The following is a 19,885-nucleotide window of genomic DNA, read 5'->3' as shown; positions in this document are numbered from 1 at the left end:
ATACTCACTCACTCACTCACTCACTCACTCACTCACTCACTCACTCACTCACATGAATGATATTTACACAGTATTCCTCATTGCAGCTCCTGCAATCCATATTCAAGACAGGTGTGACAAACCAGGAGCAGATAACTCCGATCACAGCACCCAAGCTGTCAGTTGACCTGGGTGTAATTCACAGCCTGTCCCTGACGTCCACTCTCTGCCTGCATTTTGGACTCCTGGCCATGGTGGACGCTGCTGATGCAGTCCTTCCACTGGACAATGAGGGGTGGATACTGACCAGTGTGTTCCTGGACAAGCTCATGGCTTTGGCGCCAAGGTAGGATCTGAACCTGTAGGCCGAGGTAGGAGGGGGTTATGATGCCATTCTGGATAAATGGGGTAAGAATGACTGGCAACTTTCACTTTCATGAGGCAGTTCTGATATTAGGGTAAGGATGACTGGCAACTTTCACTTTCATGAGGCCGTTCTGATATTAGGGTAAAGATGACTGGGTACTTTCACTTTCATGAGGCCGTTCTGATATTAGGGTAAGAATGACTGGCAACTTTCACTTTCATGAGGCCGTTCTGATATTAGGGTAAAGATGACTGGGTACTTTCACTTTCATGAGGCCGTTCTGATATTAGGGTAAAGATGACTGGCAACTTTCACTTTCATGAGGCCGTTCTGATATTAGGGTAAAGATGACTGGGTACTTTCACTTTCATGAGGCCGTTCTGATATTAGGGTAAAGATGACTGGCAACTTTCACTTTCATGAGGCCGTTCTGATATTAGGGTAAAGATGACTGGGTACTTTCTATTTCATGAGGCCATTATGGTGTTGTAGCATGAGTGACATGGTTCTCATCTTTTATAAAGCCATTCTTATGTTGGGTTATGGGTGGCCCGGTACAATTTCATGATGCCGTTCTGTTGTTGGGGCTTGGATGCTTCAGTTCAAATATTTTAGGATGCCATTCTGATATGGGTGGGACAGTGGTCCCATGTGCATTAGTTGTGTCCCTAAGCCACGCTGGATCCACTGATGATGGGTTCTTATGTAGCATTATACCCACACTAGACATGGGATCAGGTGGTCAGGCTCGCTGACTTGGTTGATGCATATCATGGTATCCCAATTGTGTGGATCGATGCTCATGATGTCAATCACTGGATTGACTGGTCCAGACTCGATTATTTACAGACCGCCGTCATATATCTGGAATATTGCTGAGTGCGGCGTTAAACAACAAACAAACAAAGAAATGTCACCAAGTGGTTAACCTACATCCTTCAGGATTACCTCCGACATTAGGTGATACACTGTTATCCTATTGAAGTTTTCAAAACTAACTCACTCACTCACTCACCAGTAAATAACCAGATTGTGTCACAGTGTCGATACCATTGTTGTAGTGTTGGATAGAAACTCTGAAATTATCTAAAAGGCCTGATAAGGCCATAAGAGTTTTAATATATGTTTGCCAATGATGTTATCAAAGGGTGATGTGATGGAACCCAAAGTAGGGATAGGGGAATGGAGGGGGAAGGGAGGACATCTGGACAGTGACTGTTACCGTAGTTACTGGTTATTTTCAGGTGTGAGGACACAGGCAGCAAGGTGCTCCTGGCCAAAGCTGTTACACTGTGGACTACCAGAACAAGGTAGGTGGGCATTGAAGTGTCGGGTATCAAACATGGTGACTGACTTATACTGAAGGCCAATGATTGACTAATGATTGATCATAATCTTTGTCTTCTTTTTATGTATAATCTAGAGTGAAGTAAGAAATTTATCACAGAACAATGTCATGAATCTTACTCAAGCTGCAAGGTCAAAACAAGATGGATCTTTAGAAGTTTGTGATGTATTAACTGCAGCATGAAACTATTGATGCCTTATCAGTTAAAGTGTGTCAGCTTTATTCCTGGAGGGGTCAGGTGCCTTCTGGAGAGATTTTGTTGAAGAGAGTCGGAATGTACATATATGTGCAGATAGAGCTGAATGGTGTTGATTACAGTTTTGGCTGTAATAAGCGCCCTGGGGGCTTATATAAGTGACTAAAGGGGGGCGCTTATTAAGACCATACACAAGATAAATCTGTTTTCAGCAATAGAGTAGAGAGAACAAGAGAAGGCAATTATATGCCCCTTCCACGCTACTGTTTTCGGTATTAATGTCTGAAATTATACACAAGAAAATATGGACTGTCATGTAGATGTCTTTGTAGGGCCAGATTGCGCTAAAAATTGGTCAGGGGGCATCTATTGGTGTAGAGCGCTTAATACGGTACAACCTGTATATATCTGAGCATCAGCTGCAGCTCTGTGTGTAAACGTACATACTTTTGATGTTTGGAAACTAAGTGCAGGGTTTATGATCCTGTTGGATTGTGTAATGTAGGTACATGTCGAACAGTCATAGTACAGTAAACTATGTTTTTAACTAACACACTTTTAACAAACTGACTGATATAACAAACTTATTTCTTAGTCCCGAACATATGCTGTCTACATGCTGTATATATCCTTGTAATGAACTACGGTTATTATGAACTAAAATTAATGGTCCTTTGAGTTTGTTATAACTGGAGTTTACTGTATTCAGAATACCGGATAGTGTCTTTGGTTCGGCTGACGTGTTTAGTTATGAATTGTGAAATATGACTGTTAAGATCCAAGGTGATCAGTAAATATGTGTTTAATGTGACAGCACCATATTAGAGAGTGGCGTGTGCCCTGGAGATCTCACAGCATGTCTGAGAGGAGATGGTCATGTGATCAGCGGTGTTCTGGGATATGTGTGGACAACGTGGGATGATCAGTTGGACGTGAGTAGTAAACAAGTATACCTAATCACAGGGAAACTGGTGCCAGCATCATTCTGAAACTGTGACATTCCAGGATTTAGCTGCCCAAAGTGCTAATGTGTCAGTAGTCGGGTGTTCAAATATCAAAATGTCCTACTTGCCCAAGGTCAAATAAACTTACAATTTCTATTTGCAAAGTGGGGAGCACGGGTGGCTCAGTCGTCTAAGGCACCGCAATTCGCTGTGCAGAGTTGCGTCCCTTCGGCACGCCAGAAACCTATGATTGTGGGTTCGAATCCCGGTTCGCCCCGATTATGTTTCTAGGTTTGTCAGCACCATACCCGTGCTCATGGGTTTTACCGAAGTGGTAAACGTCTGAGACCTGCATCACTTCGGGCTTTCCTCCCACATTAAGCTGACACGCCGTGATATAACTGTAATACTGTTAAAAGCGGCGTTAAACCCAACTCACTCACTCACTACTTACAAAGCTTAATCAGAGAAATGAAGAAAACAATTATTCCATACCCATCATATGTTATTCTGGAAAATTGGAATATGGGCGGTTTCCGTGAAAATGTTATCGTCTAGATTAATAGGATTTCACTGAACTAGATTAATATACGAAATGAATTTTTGTAATTAGTCATATCTCATTCACCATGTACACCTTTATTCATTTTTTTTTTTGAAAAGGCATTGAGGCACAATGCGAGGATGACATTTGAAAACTGCCTCAAGATTCACCTGCTGTCTGCACAGTCAGGTAAAACCATCCTGAGAGTAACAAAAAACAGGAACTCGCTTTGATATGATTTTATCAAGTGAAATTTTGTAGTGGAGACAAATGTGAAAACCATGTGTAGTAATAATAGAGGAAGGTACGTAAGCTTGGTTGTAGATTAAGTGGGAGGCAAAGTTGCTGACATAAGAGCAGTAAACAGGCTGAGGACGGAAAAACAACCAGGTATTAAGGAGTTACAGAAAGAAGTTAATATGTAATGCAGCCCATAAAACATTTAGCCAGATATTGCTAAATGCCATTAATGTGGAGGTATCTGTACATAAATGTTTCAAGTCTTTGATATGCATTTAGAAGCTGGTAGTTCATTGAGACTCAACACACTGAGTCATAGCAGCAACTGTATGCTTGTGGTCCTTCTCAAACATGTCATATCGTTAAAGTCAATGCTTTGACATTACTGATGCTCAGTCATGAGTCTCAAAAGTAACATGAGAATCTCAAAAACTCCAAATTTTATGTGTTGTTTATGCATGTGCTTCATGTATAGATAGACCGCCTCTGTGGTCTAGTGGTAGGACGTCAACCCAGAGAGTGGAAGGTCTGGGGTTAGATCCCTGCCACGTCGTACCAAAAGACTTTAAAAGATGGTACTTGTTGTTTGGCATTAAGGGGCTAAAACAAGGACTGGTCGGTTCGGAGTCAGTATATGGGTCGGGGTATATATCGGGGTATTCATTTTAAAATGCGGCATGGTATCTCATCAGTGGGCTAGATAGTCTGGACATGTACAAGCATGCACATCGCTGTATAAGTGCAATAATCTTGAAGGCGACATTCAACGCCTTTTCAACTCACTTCATGTATAAATAATAAATATAGTTGTTGATCACAATAAATATGTTTGATGTGTTTTGTTTGTCGTTTCAAAACAAAATATATGGGTTCAACTTCTGTCTTCTGTCTTCTGTGTTCATAAAGTTTCGAATCTACTTCACTTGCTGAATTTGCAAGAGTAGCCTCAAAACATGTGATAGATCTGTGCCAGACTTTTTTTTTCAAATAAAAAAGTCAACTGACAAAGATCATATACATGTATGATTTCCGTAATTGTGATGACTTTGTCCTAACAGACCCCAAACAGGACAAGTTTGTCTGCCAGTCTACCCAGAAGCTGCTGGGGGTCACCTGGAACAACAAGGGCAAGTATGGCTGTCTTGGAGCTGCAGTCGGCCATATTGGATGTTCCACCCTGCTCGGGATGAACCCTGGGTTAGCGGCAGAGTTGCTGTCTCAGCTGGAGGAACAATCCCTGGCATGCTATGTAAGGGAGAGATGGTGTATTTTGATACTCTATGTTTGATGTGGGTGAATAGTAAAAACTAATCTAAATTTTCCGCTGTTTGTTTGAAGAAAAATGGCAGTTAGGTAGCTTGTTGGTGAAAGCATGAAGCTCATGGCGCTGAAGGCACGTGTTTGACAATTTATGATTTGTCTGTAATTTTCAAATCTGTCTCCAGCATACAAAGTTTAAAGTAAGTTTATGTTGCAGGCCAGTGACCTTTACGAGAAGTTGTTTAAGACCAGTCATGCTGAGTTAGTCGTGAAGGAATCCACCAATCACGACACAGGGTTGAGCACGTGGCTGTCTACGTGGGTGGATCCTGTCATCCACACTCTCTGTCAGGACAACAAGAGACTTAAGCTCCATGTCATCGAGGTATGTCCCAGTAACATCATGATGCAATGTATGATACACAATCAGCCAGGGCACACATTGTAACCACCTGATCCTCATTCTCGTTTGGGAAGCATAGGGTACTGAGGACCAGGATCACCCTTATATGTAACAAGACCTGTGACGATTCCGGGGTAGAATAGGTCTTCAGCAACCTATACTTGCCGTAAAAGGCGACTTTGCTTGTCGTAAAAGGCGGCTAACGGGATCGGGTGGTCAGACTTGCTGACTTGGTTGATACATGTCATCGATCCCAATTGCGTGGATCGATGCTCATGATGTCAATCACTGGATTGTCTGGTCCAGACTTGATTATTTTACAGACCGCCGTCATATAGCTGGAATATTGCCGAGTGCGGCGTTAAACAACCAACAAACAAACAAAATTGTATGTTACAATAAAAACTATATTCCTCTGCTCAACACATGCTCAGTTTGTAGATTTACATACCTTAAGTTTTACTGAATAACTTTGGCTCAAAAAAATTATATTTTGCCAATTTAGATATTTGTTTATGAACAGAATGTGATGTTTCATCAGTGTGTTTCCGTCTGTTTCCCAGTATGTGTTGCCCAGGCTGTTGAAGTACAGCAGGGAGTCTCTCAACTACATGATCAGCACGCTGTCCAGCACAGGTGGGCCTCGTCTGTCATACAGACCCTGAAACAAATTTATCTTAGTGGACAAGTCTAGATTGCTGCAGTGTCTAAAAATGAAGAAAGTCTCTGAACTCCTTTTTATTATATTTTTATTACGGTAATTTAACAACTGCTTGCCAGACAGACCCTTTATCCACTAACCCATGGAGGCGGTCCTAACACCAAGGATGTGATATGTTGAGTGATTCAAACTAACAATTGTGGCCCATGTGGACGTGGACAAATACCAGACATTGGTTGGGGGCCCTTGGGTTCTGGAGCCACTCCATTTTTCATAGTTGCAATGAGATGGTCTAGATTGTGAGGAGCTACCAAAGGCTCTTATGTCATTGTTAAATATGTCTAGAGTAAATATATCACAAGTGTCAGAGCTACCGGATGTTGGTGCACATGACGTCCATGGTCATTCCATAGATGTTCAATGGGTTTGAGGTTATGACCTTGAGCAGCCAAGCCCCTTGACAGACAAGTGTGTGGGCAGATGGTATCCTGTTTGGAGTTCAAAGTGGCAACCAATCGTGTTCATAAAGGGTGCCATGAATAATATACTGGACTGTGAACCCCTGAGAGTTGGAAGATGGATGATGTTTGTCCTATTGCTGTGGGTGATGCCATTCCACTTCATCACTGAGTCACCACCATGTCAGTTGTTCTGTGCTTTTTGGTACACTTGTTTGTAGCGCTCATGAGCACATCTCCAAACATGGTGCCTGCCCTGTGTAAAGCCAAGAAGGAACCTAGAAGTGTCACTTAACATGGTGTGACGGCAATGACAAAAACACCTGTCGCGGTATTATAATGTCTACCACAACGTAAAAGTTTCACATCACCTGTTACCCCGTGTAAAGTCTGGTGAATGAGCATTTATCAAAATAGAATTCATCTTCCTGAGGAAAGAGAGTTAACTGACTTTAAAAGTCCACTGTCAAATGCAAGTAATATGAGAAGTGGAATCTGATTGGTGAATAGTGGGGACACAAAAGGGACATAACTTGTAAAAGCCCCTGGTGAAGCCCAGAAATTCCAGTCTTGTTTGGCAAGGGTGGAAACTGGACTTTTGTAGTCAGTCGACTTCCTTGCCTTGGGAACATGAGTAGAATGGAGATGTTATCCACTGGACAATCAATGATTTACCTGCTTCAGACTGTTATGTCGATAGGACTGATCAGGAAGAGCACATAGTCAAAGTACAAATGTATTGATAAGCTGTTAAATTTTTATAACTGGTGTGTGTGTGCTGTAGATGGGCAGTCGAGAGGGCAGCTTGGTGCCCTGGTGATGTGCATCCGGAGAGCCCGAGCCCTGGGGCTTCTCAACTCCCCCAGAACGCCCTCCACAGGAAAGGGAGATAACCCGGGGATGTGGTATGGCCTTGTTAGTGCTGATGTCCTCAGATACGCTCTCACCTGTGCTGATGAACAGGTTGGAATCTTACTTTTCCTTTAATAGAATTTCTTGATTGGTTATGAGTATAACATGTTATAAGCTCATCTCGTTATGACATACTGAGGATTCTGAGTTAGAATAGGTTCCTAGCAACCCGTGCTGGTTGTAAGATGTGACCAAATAGATTGGGTGGTCAGGCTCTGTGACTTTATTGATTGTGTGTCATTGTACACCGATGGTGTGGATCATTGCTAACAATATCGATCACAAGATTGAATGGTCCAGACTCGATTAATTACAAGCCGCCATCATATAGCTGGAATATTGCTGAGTGTATGTACAATCAACCACTACTGGCATGTTTAAGTTATGTGATGTGGCAAAGTATAAAGAATAAAAATGGTGAAGCATGAAATGGTTAAGTACCAAACTTGCATTTATTCAGTTATCCTAATGTATATGGATAGCACTAAATGTGATTCATGACTTTATTGAAACTGTGACTGCATTTCTTTTGTGAAGATTCGATTGGATGCTTTTGCCCTGTTGTGTGAAAACTTGAAGATGACAGAGCCAATCACTGAGCTGGAACTGTCTTTGCTGCGATACTTCCTGCCTCTCAACCTTAACAACCAATCACCAGCCTTCAGGCAGTATCTGCTGGCTTACCTGCACAAGGTCAGTTAGTTCAAGGGTGTAAGATTGTGATAGTGTTAAGAAACATATTAGATGTGTTAGATGTGCCTGCTATTAGCCAGTAATTTTCAAGGTAATCGGGGGGTACGGGTGGCCCAGTCGTCAAAGGCCCCGCGATTTGCTGTGCAGAGTTTTGTTCCTTGGGCATGACAGAAACCTATGATTGCGGGTTCGAATCCCGGTTTGCCCCGATTATGTTTCTAGGTTTGTCAGCACCATACCCGTGCTCGTGGGTTCCACCGAAGTGGTAAACATCTAACACCTGCATCACTTCGGGCTTTCCTCCCAAATTAAGCTGACACGCCGTGATATAACTGGAATACTGTTAAAAGCGGCGTTAAACCCAACTTACTCACTCACTCAAGAAAATCGTCAGCCAGTCTAGTAAAATGTCAAATGTTTCAGCATACTTCAGAAAGTGGAAGCGTGCACCACTGCAACCCCTTCTGCATCTGTATATTTAATACCAAAATTGTGCATAAATTTCACAAGAAGCCAAATTTTGTTTCCAATGGGCCAAATTTGTTTTCCAACAGGCCAAATTGTGTTTCCAATAGGCAGATCTTGATGAGAGGTTCAGCCACATTTTGAAGGAAAGGTTATATTCTTCATTTTGAAGAGGTGAGCTGTATTTGACATTTGGTGGGTAAAAGTTAAATGATTTTAAGTGTCACATGGTGTTTGTTCCAGTTGCTAGCGAGACTGAAAGAGAGTGGTGCCACACTCACCCGTCTGGCAGGCGGGAACAAACAGACATCGGAGTCGCGGACAGCTGGAGGAACACTGGAGTCCTACACGGTGAGGCAGCCCTTTCTGTTGTAGACTCATTTTTGTGCCTTGAAACCAGAGGAGTGTGAAACCTTGCATCTTTTCGGCCATGATCACCATGGATTGGGTCCCAGTCGCTGAATGAGATACAAGTTTAGAAAGTTAACTTGATCTGATGTCCCAAGCTCTCATGGAGGTGTTACCAGATCTTTACGCAGAGAGGCATCATGTCAGAGTGAAAGATCTGGTTTTAATGAGGTTGTCGTCCCCCCCACTGACACTGTGGCCTCTGTGTTGTAGTCCTTCCTCCGCTGGCTACAGTTGCACCTGTTCAGGAACCTCTATCCAGGCTCAGCCTTTGCGAGACGGTTGACCAGTCTGGCTGGGCTCGTCCTCATCATAGAGGTCTTCCCTTATAAAGGTGAGTGAGTCTGTCTGTCTGTCTGTCTGTCTGATAACATACCTAAAACTTTTATTAATTCAAAACTTTGTTAAGTTTGGTTCATCTTCCTGAGGCAAGGGTGTTAACTTACAGTAAAAATCCAATTTCCATCCTTGTGAACTTGACTGGATTTTCTGAGTTATATTTTGGCTGGACTAACAGGTGAATTTTCCAATATAAATCATTTTACAAAATCACAGATTTCGGTCATTTGCAGGATTTGCAAAGCATGTGTACTGCCAACTGGGCGTTGACAGATATGATTTATATCAACGTTTTATTACGATAAAGCTCTAGATTATAGATCAGATCTTCTTTACTGGGTGCTTCCATATTTGCATAAGCAAATGCAGGTGATATAAGAGGTGGAATCTGATTGGTCAACAGGAGAGACATAAATGAGAGACATAAATGGGACATAACTCTAACTGGTGATATTGTGTGAATCGATGCTCATGATATCAATCACTGGATTGTCTGGTCAAGAATTGATTATTTACAGACCAGCGTCATATAGCTTGAATATTGCTGAGTGCGGCGTAAAACAACAAACCAACCAACCAACCAACATTACGATCAAGCCATGAAATTCCAGCCTATCTATGATCTGAGAGTCACTGCTACTAGCTATGACAGAATGTAGGATCATGTGGAAACGAAAGGAATTATAGGGAAACCATTCATCATGTCTGTTCTTATAGTCCGCATCAGCAAGTTTTTACATGATTTCTTTCTTCTAAACCTGTGTCCAGATGGTAAGGAGCTGTACCGGTTCTCATCTCTGGTTGACGCCAGTCATATCAACACCTTAATGGAATGCCTCACTGACACGTTCGAGGAAAACAAAGTGGCTGCAGTACGGATTCTGACGTTTTGTTTCAAGCATGGCAGTAGTTTGCAGGTAAGTAGTATTGTTATCTCTGCTCTACACACATGTAACCTCCTCTGGTCTTACATGTGATCTCATCTGTACCATCCTATTATTGCTTCTAATTCTAAAAATCCTCACATGTTATCACCAAAGGACACAAGTATACTGCAAACTTGCTTTTCTAAGGGACCCACCATTAAATATTCAGGGGGGCCTGGCATTTTTATTTAAGACAAGATATTTTTTCTTTACTATTTCAAAACATGTATATTTTTTCTGTGAAAAGAGGAGCAGAACAATCCAACATGTCCAGTGTAAACAATTTATCAGGTAAAAACAATTTATCTGGTAAAAACAATTTATCAGGTAAAATTTCCCTGGGAAGATCTGGGTTAGAATTGTTCTTCAACAACCCATTCTTGTCTTAAGAGGCGACTAACGGGATCGAGTGGTCAGGCTCTCTGACTTGGTTGATGCATGTCATCGTATCCCAAATGTGTGGATCGATGCTCATGACGTCAATCTCAGGACTGTCTGGTCCAGATTAAATCATTTACAGATGGCCATCATTTGGCTTGAGTGCGGCGTTAAACAATGAACAAACAAATCGGGTAGACCCCACCCCAAAACACACACGCACAATATCAGATGGTTGGTCCCAGCTCCTTTCCCCCATCCTTTCCACAGTCATGCACTGACTCACACACACTCGTGAATGTTGTACAGACGAAGACCCAGCTGGGGAGCCTGTTCTCTGCTGCAATGGAGCTGTCGTGGAGCACAAAGCCTCATGACTGTACGACTGGATCCCACATCTTCCAGGTCCTGCTGCAGCAACCAGCTGTAGTAGAGGTCATGAAGGCCTATGTCCTTGACCTCAAAATACTGTCAGCAACGGACAGTGACCAGTCAACATATTGCTGCCCTGAGCTGATGTTGCTGACGATTTTGTTGCTGTCTCTGAGGGATCAAACCGCTGTTGCCAGGAAAAGTTTGATAGTTGCTGCTGCAAATCGGCCTATGTATCCAACAATGCATTGTATACGCCACATCCTGTCTGATGTGGATTTAAGGTAAGTTTTAATAGCTTTGCTTAATTCTCGGATGCATGTTATTACTGAAGAGAATCCTGGATCTGGTGAAAAGGAATCCTAGCAAGATTCATCATATCATTTTTACAACATCATGCTCCTGAGAGATCAAGATTTGCTTGAAGTGCGTGTGAAATCTCCAGATTTTCTTATTCAAAGTTTTGTATTCCAGTTCAAATAAAGAAATTACTGACTACTATAATCACATAGAGACTGCCTCATGTTCACACAGAACACATCACATTCGTTAGAGGGGGCACGGGTGGCCCAGTCATCTAAGGCGTTTTATTCTGTATTGTTTTCATTTTTTCTCCTTGGAACAGAAATATTCCAGACAACATTCTTCCACATTGGAGACATTTCATGGACGAATTGATGGAGGCTTGTCTTGATTTGGCTAGAGTTGTCTCCCCTGTTGTACAGGACTCCTCACCAGAGGGCAATGTGCCAACTGAGGCCATCATGGGTAAGGATCTACATACTAGACGCTGTGTATACCTCGGGACATTTAACATTAGTTGTAGGGCGATACAGATCATGTGAAGCCTGTGTGTGCATTGCATGATGGGATACAATAAAGAATTCCCTTCTAGAAATGGCAGCCTGTTAGCTTGTCGTATTCAAATCCTGGAATGGGCTGGGTCCGATGTGGCATGTTAAATGGAGTTGTAGCTTAGACCAGCATTAGAAAGTCTCTGTTTAGGCGCACATGCAATCCAGTTTCATTTTAATCCAGGATTAAGGACGATTCATACGTTTTGTGAGCTGGGGCCACTTGATTGAACTTTTCTTAGGTTACACAGTCGCATGATAATGTACATTAATGCTAAAGTATGTATAATAGTATACCATCCAAAGTTAGTTAAAGAATGCATGAAATGAATGAAAAGACTCCTGATGTAAGTTCTAATCCAAGATCCTTCTCTGAAGAGGAGGGACGGTCGGATAGCCTGGTGGTTAAAGCGTTTGCTCGTCATGCCGACGACACGGGTTAGAATCCCAACATGGGTATAATGTGTGATATTGCAGGAATATTGCTAAAAGCGGCGTAAAACCATACTCACTCACTCACTCTAAAGAGGAAATTGTAAATCCCTGATAGTGCTTGGTCTGCCATACAGTTGTGTTGGAAGTTAGACAGTTGTATGAAGGAGGAACAGACACAAGCTTCTGGCATACACGACTTAAAATGATAAAGTGGCCAATTGATTAGTCCTGCATTTTCAAGGTGTCCAAGTTAGATGATCAGGTCAGTATTGATGATGAGGGTTGTATATCTACAGGTCCAGGCCTGAATGTTGATGCTGTTGTGCAGTCGGAGGAGGAGAAGAAGCTGCTCCTGGAGGCTGTGGAGAGTGAGAAGATGGTGACGTTGATGCCGGAGTATCTTGTGGTGTGCTGCTGGCGTAGCATCAAAGAGGTCTCTCTCATCCTGGGCCAAATCTGTCTTGAGGCAACAGTGGGCAGCAGTGGTCTCCTCAGCAGTCAACAGGTATCAAATATACACAATTGTTGAGATCGGACTCCTAGCAAGAATTACAGACTTTGGCCGAGGCCCGAAAAAGTCACCGTTTTTCATGTTAATTCAGTTGCAATTGTTTATGGCCAATTGTACATAGTGTTACTGTGTCCAACTGCTACAGTGACAATTGTGATGCCCTGTGTTGCCTGTAATGCGCAGTGATGCCCAGTAACGCGCTGTGTTGCCGTGATGCTCCTTGATGCACCCTGATGCCCCTTGATGCCCTGTGATGCCCTGTGTTGCCCTGTGTTACAGATCCTAGCTCTAGGCAGCTACTTCACCACACAGCTGTTGGAGTCGAAGCACAGGGGAGCCTTTGAGTTGGCCTATGCAGGATTTGTCAAGATGTGTGAAATGTTGTGGAGGTTGGTACATTGTAGCCATTGTCCTTGGACCCCATGGGCATTTTGGGTTAGAATAGGTCCCCAGAAAACTATCCTTGTTGTAAGAGTTGTACAAATGGATTGGATGGCTCTGTGACTTGTGACTTGGTTGATGGCATCATACCCCAAACATGTGGCTCATAATATCAATCACTGGATTGTCTGGTTTAGATTTGATTATTTAGAATCAGCCATCATATAGGTTGAATATTGGTGAGTGCAATAAAGAGAGGATATTATCTGTGTTGATGTTGTACTATGTTCACAACACGAGTGTCGGAATTTAGATAGAAGTGTATTAAACATAGTGTGACATGAACACTCATATAATGTTCTATTTATTACTGAAGAAGATGTCTATATACAGAGATGAATTTTTAGTGTTTAGCTATAAGGACAGCAAGTCACTACAGCAGCGGAAGCACAATTTGTCGAATGACGTCAACAATGCCGTCCGGGTGACGGAAACAATACTCTGTTGATCCTATGGCACATATGATTTTTATGATCCTCGATATGTTTGCCCTCGTAGGTAATAAAACAAACAAACCTTGTTCTTGGCCCTCCGCAAAGTGATCTTCGCAATGTACAGTGTAACCTCATGAGTCTGGACCCTGTTTGTCTGTGTAAAGCAACAGATAATTAAGTCACGTTTCTCTAACTGGTATTTGTTAATCTGACAATGTGATCAGGACGAAGTCACTGGCAACAGTACCATCCAGATAAACAGGGTTTCCCTGTATAAAGTATCACACCCCTCACACGGTAACATAATCAATATATAGTTGCACTGTGATTACCTTGAGACGAGACCCTGTATGAGTGCCACTTGTTTTGTGCTTTGCGATTGCTACAGAACATTGAACTCGACTCACTACATGTTGTACCTAGAACTTGAACACTTCCTTATTAAACTGGCCTTGTTCTATAAAACCGGTGTAAGTCCATACTAGTAGAAGCAGCCATATACACGTGCATGCATGTCCCTATTAAAGTGCAATAATCTTGAATGTGACATTAAATTCCACTTCACTACACAAATAAAGAACACTATTGTGGGAAAACTATTGGGTTGTTTTATGGCAGGTTGTCATATATTTTGTAGAGCTCACCTTTCTTCAATGCTGGATGTCTGTGTTTTCACTCCAGGGATCCAAGTGGTGACCTCCATGGTCTGCCGAGTAAGTGGTTGGAGGAGGTGATGGCTGACATCGTCAGTGACGACCCTGACTCCCGCCTGTGTGCAACTCGGCGCAGTGCTGGCGTGCCCTTCTACGTACAGGTCAGTGGGCGCTAGTCGGTCTGTATGTCATGTGTATGTCATACAGACCCTGAAATAAATATAGCGTTCGCTCGATATGCTGAAAACTTGGGTTCGATTCCCGACATGGTTACAATATGTGAAGCCCATTTCTGGTGTCCCCCGCCGTGATATTGCTGGAATATTGCTAAAAGCGGCGTAAAACCATACTCACTCACTCACTCACTGAAATAAATATATCCAATACAGCCCATGCAAGTCTATATTGTTTGGCAAGTCTAGATTACTGCAGTATCTGAAAATGAAGAAAGTCTCTGGCCTCTTTTTTATTATATTTTATGACTATAAGTTAAAAACTGTTTGTTTGTTTTTTATATGTTCATTTCAGAGACTGGATGTTAGTCTAATCATGTGCATATTTAATCGAATCATGATACTACGTTTATCAGATTTGTTTATCTCATCAATAAAACTTTCCTTGGTATGATAGTCATTTTCAACAGTTCGTGCGCTGCCAGAAATGTGCAACATGTTGCATAATCTCCCAACAGCGATATTCATGTCTAATTAACAATAAGCAGGACTTTGAACCTTTTTATGCATTATTCATTGCAGTTTATGTACGTGTGATGACTGCATTCGATCAGTGTAGAAATATATGTACTCATCACTGATCAGTTATCGCCAATTTTTTCATGTTATTTCTTACATATTCCGTGTTCAAAGTTGACTGTAACAATAACTTTATTTTGGGTGAAAGTATGAGCAGATGCGCTTATTTCTCTCCGTGGAATAAGATTCATTTGATTTCTGTTATAATGCAATGATAGGGAATCAAAACAGTGGAAATAGAACTTTCCTGTCGACTTACTGTACCAATCATCGCCATCATCTTAACAGCACGTGCGACATAGTCACGTGCACCACTTCAGTTATAAAAATTTCATTTTTTTTATACCTCGGGTATCGCACTCAACTTTTTTATTCATCAGATGCTATTATCAATTTGTCGTCTGCAAACTGACAAAAAACAATATTCCCCCAATTTGATCTACACATTCTTATCCTTAACACTATGTACTATGGATTTCGAGATATATATGTAGGTTTTTGTATTCTCTTTCTGATTAAATCCTCCTTGGGGCACTTATTGCATTTTCCTTGCTCAAGAAAATCTACATGACATAGTTGTAACCATTTTCCTTAATAAAAAATGTTACCACACAAAAAACTTCGTTTTTGTATGATATACGACCACCCTTACGGGGCCTCACCACCAACGGCGCCTCACGCCAGGGGGAGCAACTCTCACCCAAATCACTTTCCTTATGTCATCTGTAAGAGACAGACGTGTTGATTTTTCACACAAGACAAAATAAGAGAAATCTATCGTTCGACAAGAACCATGGCTGACCAAACTGTATGTATGGTACATTTCTTTCATTGCAAAGGCGTAATACCTCGCATTGTGAAGTTATAGAGTTGTAATTGACGCCACGTGCACGGCACCTTTGAATTCAAATGGCCGTAATGGCGTCCATATTGTAGTCCCACGGGCTGATACATGTAACACCAAGGCCATTAAGAAACGGCTTGGGGTTTTGTTATATCATACAGCATTGGACTACAATTTTTTCCTTTACAAAACCCAAGGTGGTGTGTTAATTTATAAACTACACTTACCTTTTTTTTACGGGTTTTTTCACCTTAGCGCGTAACACGCCCCTTTGGTGTTATAGTTAAACTACGACATTGGCTATTAGTATCGCGTTACAAATCGCATTCTACATTACGCCTTTGCTTCTAGTTTCACAATTTATGCACGTATTTTTCCGATCTTTATATCGCACTGATACACGTTAATACCCTTCCCGCCCACCTCAGAAATTACGGTCTTGTTTACAAAGACCTTCAAACTGTGTACGGGTTGTTCTAAGACAGGCACGAACGCTGCCTGATATGTCTGGCGGAGGACATTGCCTTTACCCCCCAAAAGAGACAAGTTGACTCGTTCCACTTTAAAGAGGTCTATAAAGGCGGGGGTAGATATCAGATCTACTAAGACATCCCCCCCCCCCCTCCCCATCTAAAAAGGGTAAAAAAGCTGCCGAGATTGTCTCCCCCGCTCCCTCTCCGGGGGCCGGGGGAGAAGGCTGGAGGGTCCCCGTAGTAAGCACTGCACCCTCTCCTGCACTGTCTTTGGCAGACTGTTCTGCGTTACTTAAGTCGCCGATGGCGTCGATGATGGAGGAGGTGAAGTCTCGGCTCCGGAGGAGCTACGGGCTGAGCCTTCCCCGTTGTCGGCGCCGGACGCGGCTTCGAGATCTGTGTTATGCCCGGCGTCGGCCGAGGCAGGCCACTTGATCTCGGGGACGATCCGAGACCGGGCTTCGGCTCCGGCTCGAGGTCGCTCCCCAGCGGAGGGGTGGCGGGCGCCGGCCCGTGCACTACCGACGCACAACTTTCCCTAGCGGAGCCAGACGCCTCTTCCGAGGCCGAGGCTTTCACTAGTGGATTCGTAGCCCGGAGCCAGGGGGGTTCCCTTTGTCTCGGGGACGATCCGAGACCGAGCTTCGGCTCCGGCTCGAGGTCGCTCCCAAGCGTAGTGGTGGCGGGCGCCGGCCCGTGCACCACCGACGCACAATTTTCCCTAGCGGAGCCAGACGCCTCTTCCGAGGCCGAGGCTTCCACTAGTGGATACCTGCCCCGGAGCAAGGTTGGTTCCCTTTGTCTCGGGGACGATCCGAGACCGAGCTTCGGCTCTGGCTCGCGGTCGATCCCCAGCGTAGTGGTGGCGGGCGCCGGCTCGGCCCGTGCACTACCGACGCACAACTTTCCCTAGCGGAGCCAGACGCCTCTTCCGAGGCCGAGGCTTCCACTAGTGGATACCTAGCCCGGTGCCAGGTGGGTTCCCTTGAACCTCCGGCACCTCGGCACCGGGACTCGGCACCGGGGCCGGGTGCAGAGGCACGTGCGGGACAGGATTGTCCAGGTACTGCCTCAGGTGGCTGCGCCCATGCCAGAGTCGGAGACACCCAACTTGACTAAGGTCAAGCAGGGCCGGCTGTTGCCCCCCCCTTTCCCGCGTGCGGTGCGGAGTTGAAGGCTGCTTACATATGCTTCGAGGAGCAATATCATAATGCATGCCAACAGCTCCGTGTGTCCGTACACTCCGCGTATCTGTCGGCTGTACAGAGGGAGTTAGCGGGAGAGGGGCCGGTCGACTCTTCGGAGTTGGCCGCGCAACTAACGGAAGTTCAGTTATCTTACGCGGGACGCTATTCGTAGCTGTGCCTCGCAGATGATGTGCGCTGTTATGGGCATGCGCAGGCGGTGGATGTCGGTATCTAAATACTCGACTTACACATGCCAAGACTTACTTGCTTTGCCGTATAAGAGGGTGCCACCCTCTTCCCTGGGGCTCAGCAGGTGGTCCGAGAGGCCGCTCAATGGTATACTTCCATCAAAGACTCATGAGGCCATGTTGGAGGTACCAAGCGTTAAAACCGCGTAAGCGGGCCTCTCCAATTGTCCCCCCCTACGCTAACGCACGGGTCAGACGTCCACACCTGCTTGGAAGCCGCCGCTTCCTTCAGGTATAAGGGCGCCGGGAGGAGCAAGAGAGGCACGGGCCGGGGCAAGGCAGCTGGTCGAGACCAACAGCTTATTCGCGGGGCTGGGAACGATGGGTTCCCATTAGCGCCCGAAGAGCCCCGGGTGAACCCACAGTCGCAAGTTATCGAACTGCCGACAGCCGGGGTTCACTGCCTCCAGCCGGATGTCCCCGTAGGCGGCCGACTGGCTCTATTCCTGAAGGAATCGGAGACAGTTACATCACAATCCCCGGACCCCGTCCATTTTAAGGGATGACCATTTGCCTCGGTGGAAACATCATCCGCCCCTCCCCTTCTCCGGGATAAAGCACACTCCGGTGCCTGCTACCCGAGAGAAGGCGGAATTCCTCCGTGCCGAGGTCGACGCACTTATGAAAGCTGCGATCGAACCGGGTCCCGAGGGACAGGAAAGCGAGGGCTTCTACTCGACTTGTTTCCTAGTCACCAAACAGTGATCTCACCTGTCGAGACAGGAGAATGGCTAACGTCAATAGACTTAAGTACGCCTATCTCCACATACCAATACACCCCGAGTTCAAGAAATACCTGAGGTTTTCTTTCGACGGGAGGTGTTATCAGTTCAGGGTTCTACCATTCGGGATCTTCACGGCCCCGAGGGTGTTCACCAAGCTGATGTTGAGTCCCGCCCAAGTGGCCAGGTCAAAAGGTCGGTTCTGCCATCCGTACCTCGACGACTGGTTACTAAGAGCTCTATCGCAATCCCTGAGTCAGATAGCTACACAACAAGTGATAGATATTCTGATCACGCTAGGGTGGATGGTCAGTCTCAAGAAGTCAGATCTGAGCCCCACTCAGAATCTAGTCTTCCTAGTGGCTAATTTCAACACGGTGAGAGGACGTGTATCTCTGTCACAAGATATCAAGTCCCTTAAGCGCAAGTCACACTGCTCGTACATAGCTCCAGTTACTGGACAACATGGCGGCGACAGTGGATTTGGTCTGGCGGGGCGCTTGAGAATGAGTCCCATTCAACAAGCACTCTGTCGAATTTGGGCGAACTCGGAAGATCTCGAGACTGTGCTCGAGACTCCGTATTGGCTCATTACACACCTCCAGTGGTGGACCGAGGTCGGGAATCTGTCCCGGGGGCTCCCCCTCGACACTCCCGTTCCGTCTCTCACAGTTCAAACAGACGCGTCACTCTCCGGCTGGGGAGGCGTTCTGAATGATCACACTGCCTCGGGACTATGGTCCCAGCAGGAGATCAAACTGCATATCAATGTGCTAGAACTGAGAGCGGTCAGGTTGGTGTTCCAACGCTTCCCGGGTCTGCTTCGTGGCCAAGTGGTTCGTCTAGAGATGGGCAACCAAACGGCGATGACTTACATCCGGAAGCAGGGGGGAACGGCGTCTCCGTCGCTTCGACGAAAGACGTGGCAGTTCCTACTATAGTGCGACTCTCACGATATCAGGGTGCTACCTGTTTATCTCCCGGGGGTGGACAACGTCCGTACGGACGCTCTGTCTCGCCGGATCCTCGCTCCTCACGAGTGGAGGCTCGACCCGGGGATATTCGGGATTTTCTCCCTGTTATACAGGCCGTTACAGGTGGATCTGTTTGCGTCTGTGATGAATCACCAGACACCAACGTTCTGCTCCCGAGTCCACGACCCGAGGTCGGTGGCACCGGACGCCTTCCAGCTAGATTGGACGGACAGAATTCTGTGGGCATTCCCCCCAGTACCTCTGATTTCCAAGGTCCTGTCTCAGCTAAGCACTCAGCCTGCGCGACTAATTGTGCTCCTGGCACCTCTTTAGTCGGCGCAGAGTGGGTTTCAAGTAATACTCAGGTTTCTGTCTCAGCCTCCTGTTATATTACCTTTATGACCGGACCTCCTATCCCAGAACGGGGCCCTCCACCCGAATCCAAGGATTCAATGGGTGGCTTA

General features: G+C 44.9%; 1 protein-coding gene across 1 annotated transcript in view; it reads left to right on the top strand.

Moving 5' to 3' along the window:
- LOC139443299 (tRNA (32-2'-O)-methyltransferase regulator THADA-like) overlaps positions 1-19,885 on the top strand; it is a 50,129-nt gene that overhangs the window by 15,818 nt on the left and 14,426 nt on the right. Inside the window, exons 9-25 of the mRNA XM_071224275.1 lie at positions 87-325; positions 1,591-1,656; positions 2,705-2,822; positions 3,498-3,567; positions 4,677-4,867; positions 5,096-5,263; positions 5,845-5,917; positions 7,185-7,363; positions 7,850-8,005; positions 8,714-8,821; positions 9,092-9,212; positions 9,986-10,134; positions 10,831-11,177; positions 11,519-11,661; positions 12,479-12,687; positions 12,973-13,082; positions 14,250-14,382. Coding sequence (XP_071080376.1) covers positions 87-325; positions 1,591-1,656; positions 2,705-2,822; positions 3,498-3,567; positions 4,677-4,867; positions 5,096-5,263; positions 5,845-5,917; positions 7,185-7,363; positions 7,850-8,005; positions 8,714-8,821; positions 9,092-9,212; positions 9,986-10,134; positions 10,831-11,177; positions 11,519-11,661; positions 12,479-12,687; positions 12,973-13,082; positions 14,250-14,382 — 2,580 coding nt within the window. The remainder of the gene's footprint in view (positions 1-86; positions 326-1,590; positions 1,657-2,704; positions 2,823-3,497; positions 3,568-4,676; positions 4,868-5,095; positions 5,264-5,844; positions 5,918-7,184; positions 7,364-7,849; positions 8,006-8,713; positions 8,822-9,091; positions 9,213-9,985; positions 10,135-10,830; positions 11,178-11,518; positions 11,662-12,478; positions 12,688-12,972; positions 13,083-14,249; positions 14,383-19,885) is intronic.

Source organism: Haliotis cracherodii, unplaced genomic scaffold, assembly GCF_022045235.1.
Source record: "Haliotis cracherodii isolate W230 unplaced genomic scaffold, xgHalCrac1.p SCAF_5, whole genome shotgun sequence".
NCBI lineage: Eukaryota > Metazoa > Mollusca > Gastropoda > Lepetellida > Haliotidae > Haliotis > Haliotis cracherodii.
The sequence above is the reverse complement of the archived record's forward strand: the minus strand, read 5'-3'. Positions and strand labels throughout refer to the sequence as shown.